This window comes from Necator americanus, chromosome X, assembly GCF_031761385.1.
Source record: "Necator americanus strain Aroian chromosome X, whole genome shotgun sequence".
In the NCBI taxonomy this organism is placed as follows: Eukaryota; Metazoa; Nematoda; class Chromadorea; order Rhabditida; family Ancylostomatidae; genus Necator; species Necator americanus.
Window position 1 is genome coordinate 25261361 of NC_087376.1, and position 13571 is coordinate 25274931.

The window sequence follows — 13571 nt, forward strand, 5'->3', positions numbered from 1 at the left end:
ATTTCAAACTTCTTTGAATGGACTTTGCAACTCCTTAGTGGAACTCCTTAGGATTTTTCCTTTGAAAAAATATTGCGATATTAGGAGAAATGTTCTACTTTTTGTAATTTAAACTTGCAACTTCTCTATTAGATTATTTGATTGCAAGTTTTCCAGCAATTTACCTTCAAAAATTTGTTGCAATAGTTGCTGTAGCCTCATTCGGAAATATTCAACAACAAATTTTCTTTTTATTTCACGTTCTGGTTTAAACAGTAATTCAGGCAGAATCCTTTTTTGTAAATAATCCGTGCTGCTATACTTCCTACATTGCTGCAGTTTGTGACTCTCCACAGATTTTTTCTTCGCATTCCTTACGTTGCCTTTGACTTTCGATCTCTCAAAACTGATATTTGCACATACAACAGTCCTTTGACATCCAGTAGTGGTTTTTTAAAAAGATTTTTCAAAGTTTCTCACCTTTCTTTCTGTCATTGCATGGCGTACTAATCTTCTTGCTGCCGTTGCATTTCATACGACTTTGTTTCCTAGGTAACCGAGATTATTTATAACCGGATCTGGATGTGCAAGAATCACTAACAGTGGAGTTAAATGCCGTTCACGTCACTTCGGAGCATCTTTTGTGAGCGAAGTTCTGTGCAGGTTAGTTCCAGATAAATGATTTTCTTTTTGCACTGCGGATATCCCCTTATTATTTTTTGCTTGCAACATTTAGAACGCAGTCTACTCAGACATGCAATCAAAGTGATGTTTTACATTATTGCAAACACTTAATGTGCAAAAAAATGTGAAACGTGTACAGTAAACTTTTACAACATTAAATTTTTCTCGAATATGGCTATCAAGAAATACAGTTTCTCTTGTACTTCATAAGACGTGGATCGGCACGTGCGTTGACTACAGCGCACGTGATAGCTCTCACGTAGCGCCTATGTCTATTTGATATCCGTGCACGTTTTCACTCAATTTTCTTCACCAGAGAGCGCCATATATTTTGCTGAACTTTTCACAAATGTAATTATCTAGATCTTCTTAAGTTATATTCTCCATGGAATGTAGACAACATGACTTCGGTCCTTACTTTAAAAAAAAACGAAGAACAACTTATACAGACAACTATTTGTAAGAGGTATGAAATTTGCAGGAAAAAAGCGGCAACGAAATTGTGTTGCTTGCATCTGCCGCAGATCATCTTTTTTGTGCCGTTTGGCGAAGAGACCCCCTTCACTTTTCTACAGTTGGCGAAGAGATTATCACTTGATCTGCATCTCATTAGCTAGACCCTCTTCACACCTGAGGAGGATCCGGCTCCTCCTCATCGCACCTATGATGGTCAACTGAAAACGACCTGAAGCGTAGCGGCTGCGATCGACGCGACGCGATTGAGCCGGCGGTTGTGATCGCTTTGGACTGCAGACACGGGTGAAGCGAGTCAGCTTCTACCTTAACCCCGCAACTGCAATCCTAGATTCCAATCATGCATTTGCACCATGATTATAGTGGGGTGAAAACGACGTGAAGCATGGTGCAGTTGCGTAATCGGCTCCACTCGAAGCGGCACGGTGGCAAGCGCTTGGGATCGAGATGGGACCACCGCGAACTGTATGTGGTGCTAGCAAAGCTTCCCTTTCGATCCTAACTGCACCGCTCCACGGAACCGAGCGTACCGCATACGCAACTGCACCGAGCTTCATGTAGTTTTGACACTACTGCACCTAGTTATATAGGCCCTCTTCACTGATCGCTGACCCTATTGTCATGTCCTTTTGCCTTTTGTTATCCATGATTTTGACTTTTTTGGTTGCCTTCTTTTTTTTTGTTCTTGAAAAAGACGTTGTACGTTAACGTAAGCGTTTTGCACAATTACATGCAAAAATACTCGAAAATATCAGTTCATTCCTATACTCGCATAAACGCAGTAAAAGCAAATGAATCAGATAATTTTTGTGTGTGTGTCACTCCCCTGTCGTAATAATGAACGGTTCATTTTGCCCTTATTTCCTGCAGAATCATTATAGACAGAATCATTATAGGTTGTTGATCAGATTCTAATATATCCACTATCGCGTAATGACAGTTTCTTACCCAAAAAAAAAGAAGAGCAAAAACATTTTAGGACATAAGACTGCTTTTTTGAGCTTGAGAAAAAAATCCATCCAGAAATCCTTTTTTGTTTTTATCAACGTTTCGAAGGGACTAATATTATGTTCCATAAATGTTTTTGTCAGGAAGATGTTTATGTACCAATTATCTGTTCAGAGAATTCTTCCGTCAACAGCCAAATTCTTCATGAGCATCAAAACGCGTTTTCCGCTACAGAACTAGCTTTTGATTGTCTTTTTTTATGCAGTATACTTCCATATTCTTGGTGAGAACAAAATTCGAGTATTTTGATTTCATAACTGATTTTTTTGCTAGGATTGTTCTGAATTAAAGGCATCACCCCACGAATCTGAGTTGGTACGGATTTCAGGTGGAGTATTCTTATGCGGGATAGTAGATTATGGAGAGAGGGTGATTCCGTCCATTTCTTCCTAATTGCCGTAAAAAACGGTTCGGAAGATGCGCTACGTGCACAAGGCTGGCGCGCTCCAATCGAACTCGTAGAAAATAGCGCGCCGGATCGCTCCAAGCCGTATCGTCCGGGCCGTTTTTTACGGCAATTAGGAAGAAATGGACGGAATCACTCTTCTCTCCATAATCTACGATCCCGTATACGAATACTCCACCTGAAATCCGTGCCACCTCAGATTCGTGGGGTGATGCCTTCAACTTAAGACTGAAGACGAATGAGATCGATGCAATTTTCTCTTCAGGTGTAAGCATAAATTGAAAGGAGCATTAATTAAATTTCCGTTTCTAACCAGATGTAGGCACTTCACCACTGCATAGACTGACTAATTCGTCATCACTTTCTAACAAAGTTTTTTCTAACGAAGTGAGTTTTTTCCAAACAGCGCAGGTTAAATGATAAGGATAACAGCAACAGTAATACCGTACGAAAATGAAACGATAATACAATCGTTTAATAGTAACAATAATAGTTACAATAGAAACAATAATGACACTAATAACAACGGACGATAGTGTATAGTAGTACAGTTGGATGAAAACGATCTGCAGTTCGCCGCGATGGTCCTGGCGATGGTAAACACGTAGCAAACACAAATAATGATGATTGTCAACAGAACATTAACATCACTATAGTGCGGGTAGCAGTCAATGGTCGTTGGTCTTCCTCCTCGTTTTCGTCTGTTTCTTTTACCACAGATGAAACATGTTTGGAGGAGCCGGCGGTCCCTCTCCAAAATATTTCGTGCTTGCTCTTCTATGTCACTATAGTCGTCAATAAATTCCCGTTCGTTCTTTTTCTTTTCTGCCCTTATTTTCTATCTCTAAAAACTCTTGAAATAAGCATAGAAAGCGAAGTAAACCATTACTATCTGCATGTATCCACTTGCAGTTTTGCATTGGCCCTGAATACTAGCAGGCTTTGGTCCCACTCCAATAGTTTGCATGACGATCCTACAAGCACCTGTGGGATTTTCCAACATTTTGTCAACAGCATCGTGCAGCTGCAAAACAACAGCTTAAAGGCAACACCCCATGAATCTGGAGTAGTACGGGTTTCAGGTGGGTTATGCCTATACCGGGTCCTAGATTGCGGGGAAGAGGGTGATTCAGTCCATCTCTCCCTGTATCAGTGTAAACGGACGACCGCCGTTTCTTACGACGTCCTCTACTGCAGCTCGCCACCTTTGCGCGATTCCTCCGAATGGGTTTTTACACGAATCGCAGGCGGGGCGCAAACGTTACGCATTGCAACGAAGCCGTCATAAGAAACAGCATTCCGGGGTCGTTCGCTCCCAATGATACAGGGAGAAATAGATTGAATCACCCTCCTCCCCACAATCTAAGACCCCGTATAGACATAACCCACCTGAAACCCGTCCCACCCCAGACTCGTGGGATGACGCCTTTAAAAACACGTATTTGCGGAGAGCGTTTCACCAAGGTGAAATATCCAGCCAATTCCAGACCTTCACGTTGATAGAACTGAAAACAATATGTCAGAAATGAAGTACACCGAACATTTCAACAATATACAGCACCTTCGGTAAGAACAAGAACGCCCGTAACATTACAGTCACAAATATAGCAAAACTGGAACAAAAACGTCAAGCTGAATATAAGAAGTACGACTTAGAAGCATTGAAAGCACGTATTTGTGGAGTGTTTTAGCATCACCATTGCCAACCTACCCGAACCAGATGCGGCGAAGCTCGCCCGCGTGCGGTAACCCCATATGACGGTACATGTGCCGGCATTCATTGTTTTTTTTTATTTGTTTGTAATTATTGTTATAATTGAAGCAGGTGTTGCGCTTCCGGTTCGAGTCCGCCTTAGTGCTTACCAAGCCTTTCATCCTTCCGGGATGAATCGATAAATTGGTACCAGACTTGTCTGGGAGGATAAAAACACTGACTTGACACATCGGCTAGCCACCACAATTCATTGTATAGGCAGTTACACGTTCGTAAAACCTCAAACGATTCTGAATTGAAGTGATCGTGGGGGTCCCAAGCGGATTGATTAACGCCAGACACTTTATCCTATATTGTTTTTATTAAAGTGGATTCTACAGTATTTCTCTTTCTTCTCTTCTCTCTTTTTAGGTGGCGAGAAATGCTCTGGTGTCTGGAAAATCATTAAGCACTCTACTATCTTTCCTACACGGGCTTTTTCCCAATTTCAGACATTCAGCGGAGAGTGGAGGAATACCAGTTTACACTCGATCCCTCATGTAACAGAATGTGCACAACATGTTGATTTCTCGTGGTTACCGGCGATATTTCTGATAATTTTCTGTCCGCTCACGTTATATGATCTCTACCATAGCGAACATGCTAAAGCTAGCTGTCACTCACCAGTTACCTACAGAATAGTAAGTGATGATGTATCTAACATTCTCTTTTCCATATAATCAACTATTGTTCAGTTGATTTGTGTCGTTCTTGTCATTGATCTCTCTTGTTCACTTTTCCACAATGCGTACAGTTATTTAATATTGGATAGGAAGGATACACTACACTATTTAATAGGTGATTGTGCCCAATATATAGGTGAGCCTTGGCATTTTTAAAATGCCCTATGGATAAGTTATTCTTACTTCATACACTTCGGTTAAGAAACAAATTCAGGTCTGTGCTTAGCTCTGACCCTGTTGATTGCATGCAGAAACCGTGGCATTGTCACTTCCGGAGTATTGTTCAACTACTGGTTACTAACGGTCATATGCGGCCTTCCAGAGCTTCGATTTTTAATAGAACATCATTATTCTGTAAGTAGTTATATGTGGTTTTTGAAGTGATTCTGAAGTCAATTTAGCGCTTTTAGGCAGAAACACAAGATTCACCCCATTTTTTTTTTTATATGGTTTACTATGTCTTGATATGCTTAGAGCTGATATTATCTTGTTTTGCCGACACCCCTTCAGGAGCCTTCTCAGGAGTACGTTTGAATTTCTAGATTATTCGAGAGACAATGAACGTTCCGCGGGTAAAATGTCGTTGGGGGGCACTCAGTTGTGCTCTTATTTCTCGAAGTAAATAGTCAAATCAGTCGGGGCACTAAGGCCTGAGCATTAGTCTTAGAGGATCTATGACATGTAAACTTAAGTTACTAAGAGAAAAAAAGTAAGTTAGAGCTTCGGGAAATAAGGGCGCCACTGAGTCCCCCCAACGACATTTTCCCCCATTCCGCGAAATATTTATCACACTTTAGAATGACTGTGACTAGATTAACATTTCTCGATTCCAGAAACACGTCTGCCCTGAGCTGTCAGCATCGTTCCTGAATCAGATAACATTCACTTGGTTTACTGGATTAGCCGTGAAAGGTTACAAAAAACCCCTCGAACGAGATGATCTCTGGGATCTGGATGAACGTGACTGTGCCAAGAACCTTATCCCACAATTCTACAAATATTTTACACCTGAGTTACAGAGTGAGCAGTTGTCATCTACATAGTCATGAATAAGGGTTCATACTTTTTGTTGGAATACAAGGCGCTTCAATATTTCCAGAACATCAAGATGTGCTCAAGCAGAGACAAAGCTCTGAGGATTCGTCAACACATCAGCCATCTGTTCTTATGCCACTATTTAAAACCTACAAATTGTCGTTTATTTCTGGTGCTCTCCTAAAATTGATTTTTGATTTGCTACATTTCGTCGCTCCTGTTTTGCTCAGGCTTCTGATAAACTTTATTCAGGTATGTGCTGCTTCATTCTTCGAATGTCCATCAAGATATTTCTATGTTACAGGATCGTAATCAGCCGATGTGGCTTGGAATTGCTATTGCTAGCTTTATGTTTGTTGTTGCTGTATTTCAATCCATGATTCTTCACCAATACTTCCATCTGATGTTCCGATTGGGTATGAACATTCGTTCTGTTCTAACCAGTGCAGTATACTCCAAGGCAAGTACACTTCTATCCATTGCTGCAGCCTTGCAGTGATTTCCTATTTTGTTTAACGCTCATACTAAGCTTCAGGCGATGTATTTGTCCAACAACGCACGAAAGAATCGTACAACAGGAGAAATAGTCAATCTTATGTCAGTGGATATTCAAAGGCTTCAGGACATGACGACATTTGTAATGTTATTTTGGTCAGCTCCTCTTCAGGTGTTTTTTTTTAGCAATTCCTGTTTACTAAAGACAGCGTTCAAGCACATTTTTCTCAATGGATTCCCTAGGGATAGTCGGTGTTGGTATAGTCGGATTAAAACGGCCTGAAGCTCAGTGCAGTCGCACAATTGGTTGTACTTCAAGCGGCGCTATGGAACGTAGCGGTTTGGATCGAGGCAGGACCCTCGCTAGCACCACTCATCACTGCAGCCCGAGTGAAAATAGCGATGGTCCGGCCTCCATTCAAACCGCTCGCTTCACCGCGCCGCTTCGAACGTAGCGACTCGCGTAACTGCGACGGGCTTCAGGTCATTCGGACCCGACTAAACTCACGCAGTTTGCAAATGTCATACCGAAAGCCGCGACTCAGGCAGCAGTTCATCCAGTGAGGCAACTGTGCACCAGAAGGATAGAAAACGTGCAACGTGGATTAGTGGTGAGATTCTTAAATAAAACAACTGTTTACACCCGTAAGGAAAATGAATTTCACCTTACGGTGAGAAAGAGTTCCCTCGTTGGATAGGCTGAGGTCTCTGATTTTTGAACTTGTACTGGGAGTTCCGCCTTTTCGCTGTGATACCTGAAGACTACGTCAAACCATTTTCCATTATTATACTAGGGAGAAGTTTTCCACCGAACGCGTTCAGACTTCCTGCTTTGGACAATCAGGCAACATTATCCACACGCCTTTTCTAGATCCTTCTATCCGTGATATTTTTGTGGAGAATATTAGGCGTGGCTGTTATTGCTGGTTTGGCTATACTAGTGACGATGGTACCTCTTAATTCGTATATTTCTGTCAAAATGCGGGAATGTCATGTACGAAATCATCATTTGGTACCATTTTCACACTTCAGAATATGACTATCATACACGTTTACTCAGATCAAACAAATGAAACAAAAAGACGAACGGATGAAGCTGATGTCAGAAGTTTTAAACGGGATCAAAGTGCTCAAACTGTATTCTTGGGAGAAAAGCATGGAAAACACTGTAAGTTGCGTTCATTTACGTGAATCCTTACTTAGAGTGTAATCTCTGTAGGTTCTGAACATTCGACAAAGAGAGATCAATGTACTAAAGAAATTGGCGTTCCTTAATGCTGCTACCACTCTTTCATGGGCTTGTGCACCATTTTTGGTATGATTATTTCTTTCTTTTCTGTAAATTAATTACAGAATTCGAAATTCCTATCTTGTCAGTTTAGGTTGCCGTCCTTTCTTTTGCGGTTTTTGTTACAATCGATCCGATTAACAATGTTCTAACACCACAAGTAACGTTCGTAGCTTTAGCTCTTTTCAACATTCTTCGATTCCCTCTTGCAATTTTTGCTATGATATTCAGTCAGGTAAGAAATTCATTTTCTGTCTATCTCTTCTTCTTTTTGTTGTTGTTGAGCTGTTTGAAAAGAAAGCAATACTTGTACGAATGAGTAGAGGTTGTTCAGGCTGTTCAATGTCGCGTCAGTAACAAACGCCTCTCTGCTTTCTTTGCTGAAGAAGAAATGGACAGCAGCGCTATAGGCAGTAAATGGAGTGGTATGAAAAAATTTCGGCCCTAATATTCATAGGTGCGATAGGGATAAGCCGGACCCTCCTCAGGTGAAGGGGGTTCAGCTCATAGTGTGCAGCTCAAGTCAAGGGGGTCCTTTTAATAGCCGTTCAAAAGTGAAGGGGGTAATTTCGCCAACCGTTTAAAAGTGAAGGAGGTCCGTTCCCCAACCGTTCAAATGTGAAGGGGGTCAGAGCACCGGGTCCGACTATCGCATGTATGCTAATATTTCCCTGAAAATCAATATAAGCAACTACAGAGGAAGCCGTCAGGATCGACGGTGGCGCTTTTACTTGGGATAGCGGCGGAAGTGACGAAACCCTGAAGAACATCAACGTGTCAGTGAAACGAGGACAACTTGTTGCCATAGTTGGCAAAGTAGGCTCAGGAAAGAGCAGTCTACTCCAAGCGATTTTAGGTTGACCTTTTTTATGTTAAGAAAATGTATATCTTGGAAATACACGTTTACCGATAGTGATATTAGAAATTACAGGTGAAATGAACAAAGTCAGCGGCAGGGTGAATGTGAGCGGTTCCATAGCGTATGTACCTCAACAAGCATGGATACAAAATCTCACTCTTCGAGATAATATTTTATTCAATCGCTCTTATGACCGCATGCTCTATGAGAAAGTGATAGATGCTTGTGCAATTAGACAAGATTTAGCAAGTCTACCTGCGGAAGACCTCACCGAGATAGGAGAGAAGGTTTGCAGATCCATTGCGAATAAGTTGCAACAAGTCACTTCGAATGCTATTTCAGGGAATAAATCTATCCGGTGGACAAAAACAGCGTGTTTCCCTAGCCAGAGCAGTATATTCGCATGCTGAAATTGTGCTTCTGGATGATCCATTAAGTGCTGTTGATTCGCACGTTGGCAAACACATCTTTGAGAACGTTATATGTGAGTTTTTATCGTCCTTGAAGCTTTGGGATCACACACCTAATTACTTCAGCTTCTACCACTGGCATGCTGTCCAACACAACGCGGATCCTTGTGACCCATGGGTTAAACTATCTGAAATACTGTGATAAGGTGGTGGTTATGAAAGGTGAGGATTTATGTTTGACTTAGTCGGTGTTTTTTCATCTGCGGATGTGTAGCTTTTTCAATAGCGTTAAATCCGACATTGTAGATATCGTATGTTTCTAAAATAAACGTTGTAGACGGCGAAATAAATGAAATGGGGACTTACCATGAACTGATCGCTAAACAGGGGGCCTTCAGCGAGTTCCTCGAAGAATTCTTAGTCGAGGAAACAAAGAAACGCGGTCGCAGTGTTAGCTTCGGTGAAAGTGGTAATTTGATTAATAATATCTTTCATGGAGCTTCATGAATTCCGCAGCAAAGTTGCACGTTTAGCAGAAGACGTCTCGGAAATACTCCAAGAAGTGGAAGAAATAAGTCCTGCACAGAGGAAGCGTATCGACGCGCATATGAGCCAGGAAATCATCATCGACAAGGTTTTTTAAATGACATCAAACATAATCACGTTTTTAAATAAAACTTGATTTGACGTCAAAGTTAACCAGTTGTTAGTTACGAGCAAGTGCCACGCTTTTGGCGCTGAGGTAAAAAATTGAAGGTTTTTGAGGGCCTTGTTGTCATTCTAAAAGAAGTCTCCTAATAGAATTCATTATCTCTGCATTTAGACTCTACCAGCTGATTTGCCATCTGCTGCGAGAAATGGTAACGCCATTATCGGAACAAACTCAAAAGAAGAGTGTACTTTCACTGACGCAAAAGTCGAAGAAAAAGTGGCACTTCTTGGAGCAGAGAAGAAACAACTACAGAAGAGTAAATTAGTAGAGAAAGAAGGAGTGGAGACTGGAAAAGTACCGTTGTCTTGTTGATACATTGGGCTGAAGCAGCGCCTTCAATATTATTTTAATGTTTTCAGGTAAGATGGTCAGTGTATTTGGCGTACATTCATGCGATCGGTCTCACAGTTGCACTTTTATTCATTTTCGTCTACATTTTAAGTAGTATACTTGGGGTTTGTTCTTATGATAATGAAGCATGACCCTTCCGCAACTAAATTCTTCCAGGTTGCAAGTAATTTATGGCTTGCCAAATGGTCCGACGATGCGGAACTGATTCAGCAAAAGAGCAATGGCAGCAGTTACGAAACGAATATCCGTTTGGCAATTTACGCTTCTTTGGGTGTGGGTCAAGGTATTCACATACTTCTATATCATTCTAATGTTTAAGACAACATGCATAAAGTAAAATTTAAAAAATAAAACATAAAATCGAGAGTGTCGAGATCTCTTAACAAATACATAGGGTCAGGAGTGTAGATAATGAGTTATGAGCGCAATGACGTTCAGTTCCCCCTAACTCTTAAGAAAAACGACATGCCTTGTCGCACCGGATCCCGCTCGGCTTCAACATTGTGTCAGGTTTGCAAGAGGAGGCATAGGAGGAAGCGTCTACCACCAAGGAGGAGGGACAGCTTCAGGAGCCCATTGACTGCCGCTCGTTATCGTCGGACGCGCCGTATGTCTGCTCTCGCAAACGCTGCTAGATGCCTCATGGATGCATTTTGTGGCGGAGGTCGTTTCTCACGTCATTCACCTTGATCACCTTGACTCCCGTTGATCTTCGGACTGGTCGAGAGGGCGCCAGTTATTCTTCCATTTGTTCCGATCGCGTGCCAGAGTTGCCCAGTGGTTCCCCCTTTCGCGCAGGAAAACAAAGAGCATCATAATTTTCTTTGAAGGACTTCGTGAAGAAATCTGACCATCGGGTCGGCGGTCTTCCTGCAGTGCGCTTAATATCGCGGGGAACCCAGTCGCTCACGACTCTGGTCCAATGGTTGTCGTTAAGACGCATCACATGTCAAGTCGATGAAGGTGATACAGAGCGGCATCTCGTACTCTCGTGATACCTCGATGAGTTTCGAAGCAGTGTGATTGTAGTCAATCGTGCTGAATCCTTTTCGAAATCTTGCTTGCTCGCATGGCTGTCCTTCATCCAAGACATTTTCAATCCTACTAAGGATCACTCTTGTAAAGAGTTTGCAGATGACGGACAGTAAGCAGATTGGGCGATAGTTGCCGATGTCATGTGGATCTCCCTATTTATACAACAACACGGTCTTGCTGATCTTCCACTGTTTAGGAACCTTGCATTCCGACAGGTAACGTATAAAGAGCCTCGCCAGGGTGTTGGTGAGTACTGGCGGAAGGTTCTTCAGGTGTTCTGGTCTTATTCTGTTGGAACCGGGTGCCGTACGATTTCTTACCGACATGATAGCATGTCGTATTTCGGACGGGAGAACCTCTGGAATGTCCGTCTTCCCTCAGATGGTGAGGAGGCAAGTGTACGTGGCTGTCGAAGAGATCAGAGTAGTCGTAGATGATTTTCTCTATCCCCCTTCTCGATGCAATGGTTGTTCCTTTCGGGTTCCTGAGAGCAGTCATCCTCGTCTTGCGACTGGCGAAGTCTCGACGGACATAGCGGATGCTTTTCCCCGCCTCTGCAGCTTCAGCCAGCACTTCTGCTCTTCTCTCTTTAAGGTCTTCCTTTATCGCCTCTGCAAAGCCTTGCGAGCACGGACGTGAGTCCCTGGTTCTCTGCAGCTCGTGCTGCTCCACGCTGACTTAAAAAGTTTCAAGAGACAGGCGTCTCTTGGTGGTTTTAAAACTCTCAGCATTCTCCATGCTGTCGTGAACGTGTTCATCGAACTGGTCATATTCCTTGTCGATGTTGTCCATTGCAGAATCTTATCAAAAGCCGGCTAGCGTAGCGAAGAGATCCCAGTTAATGATAGTTCTGGGATTTCTCTTTCTTTGTGAAGTTCTTCCGGTTTCTCTTCTCTTTTTGTGAAGGAAAATCTTCCTCAGAGGAGATGATGGTCCGATCCCGTACAGAACTTTGGCACAACAGCGACATCCGTCAGGCAAAACCTTTTATTGACAATAATTTGGTCTATTTCATTATGGTAGCCTTCACCGGGTGACTCCCACGTACCCCGGTGGAGGCTACAATACTACAATAATGAAATAGACCAAAACCAGCGTAGAGAGGAGGGCTTCTGGAATTGCGAGTTCCCATGGATGGTCTTAGTCGTCATGATGAACTCGGAGAGCCTCTCCCCCTGTTCATTCCATTGTAGGCCGTGGGTCCCGATGTGAAGTTCCTCAGACGATCTTCTTGGGCGAACTTTGGCGTTGAAGTCACTAGGAATGACCTTGTAAAAGGTACGGTCTTCTTTGTACACACCTCTCTAGATCCATATAGAAAGCTTCGACTTCTTCTTCTTCGTAGCTTGATGTTGGAGCGTAATCGACGAAGATAGTCGTGCGTCTGCGTCTGCGGATGGGAAGATGTGGTGTTGGACCACATCTTCTCATCCGCAGACGTCCGATTCGGGTCGTAAACAGTTCGAAAGAGTCAATGTTCTTTGCCATACTCGTGTTGACGCGGACGCCAACTCCACCAACACCTCAACTGTCGCATGTTCCCAGGAACGGTTCTTCTCCAGTTTCATATACGACGTTGAGAGGGTGGCGTCGTGTCGTCTCGGTCAGTCCGATGACGACGTGCTTAATCTTCTTGGCTTGCATCATCAGATCTTCGATGGCCGCTTCCGATGCAAGCATACGTGCGTTATAAGTACAGATAGTCATTTTCCGTTTCGGTAGCCTACATGACTCCTGCAACCCCTTCCTTCCTGGCGCTATCGTACCAGACTTCCCTCTGGAATCAGGAGACTTTTCTATTACTGTGACATGCAAAAAAAATTTAAAACCCATGGGCAGGTTGCAAGCCTCTAGTCCCTTGAGTTTTTAGGAGAATTTCCGTTCTCCCGGAGTGAAGATGTGGAGCTTATTTGTTGGAGGCGACTCCAAGCCGCCTCCCTTGCACCTCCCAGTCATTTGATTGCAGGCTTTCGGCCAAACCGGTGTGCGGGATACAAAGGTGTCATGAGTCAGTTCTGGCTCAGCAGAAACAGGGAGTTCATCCCCTGAATCCACCTGCGTCTCTGGGCAAGCACAAGATCGCTTTTAGTCCGCGATTAGCCCCCTATCCGCCTCTCGAGGACGCACCCACGTAGCCTCGCGACCATCTGGCTGTGACCTCTCTAGTGAGGGAGATCCGTGGCCCACGCCGTTATTCTGGATAATAAGGAGGAATGATTCCACGAATACTCGTTAATTGCATCCTTAACCTTACTATACATTCGTGGAGAGTTCTCAACAGCATTAATCTTGTTGTATTCTCTCTTTATGCGAGATTTCATGTGAGCGGTCAGCTATTGAATAACTAGGAACGAGGCTAGCTAGAAGCAAAAGTACGATGTAACAAAGAAGATGTAGTT

General features: G+C 43.0%; 1 protein-coding gene across 5 annotated transcripts in view; it reads left to right on the forward strand.

Annotated features, from left to right (window-relative positions):
• Window positions 1-591: 591 nt before the first annotated feature.
• Window positions 592-13571, forward strand: part of RB195_025428 (uncharacterized protein) — a gene marked incomplete at both ends in the record, with an annotated part of 32054 nt that continues 19074 nt past the window's right edge. For all 5 annotated transcript variants that reach the window (XM_064213567.1, XM_064213568.1, XM_064213566.1 and 2 more), the window contains 23 exons: window positions 592-642; window positions 4757-4945; window positions 5000-5123; window positions 5202-5341; window positions 5398-5511; window positions 5821-6007; window positions 6087-6274; window positions 6327-6482; window positions 6558-6689; window positions 7389-7511; window positions 7578-7685; window positions 7737-7832; window positions 7900-8040; window positions 8140-8230; window positions 8503-8661; window positions 8737-8951; window positions 9007-9148; window positions 9201-9296; window positions 9412-9543; window positions 9608-9708; window positions 9898-10080; window positions 10146-10241; window positions 10294-10420. In XM_064213567.1, the coding sequence (XP_064069444.1) occupies window positions 592-642; window positions 4757-4945; window positions 5000-5123; window positions 5202-5341; window positions 5398-5511; window positions 5821-6007; window positions 6087-6274; window positions 6327-6482; window positions 6558-6689; window positions 7389-7511; window positions 7578-7685; window positions 7737-7832; window positions 7900-8040; window positions 8140-8230; window positions 8503-8661; window positions 8737-8951; window positions 9007-9148; window positions 9201-9296; window positions 9412-9543; window positions 9608-9708; window positions 9898-10080; window positions 10146-10241; window positions 10294-10420 (3091 nt within the window). The remainder of the gene's footprint in view (window positions 643-4756; window positions 4946-4999; window positions 5124-5201; window positions 5342-5397; window positions 5512-5820; window positions 6008-6086; window positions 6275-6326; window positions 6483-6557; window positions 6690-7388; window positions 7512-7577; window positions 7686-7736; window positions 7833-7899; window positions 8041-8139; window positions 8231-8502; window positions 8662-8736; window positions 8952-9006; window positions 9149-9200; window positions 9297-9411; window positions 9544-9607; window positions 9709-9897; window positions 10081-10145; window positions 10242-10293; window positions 10421-13571) is intronic.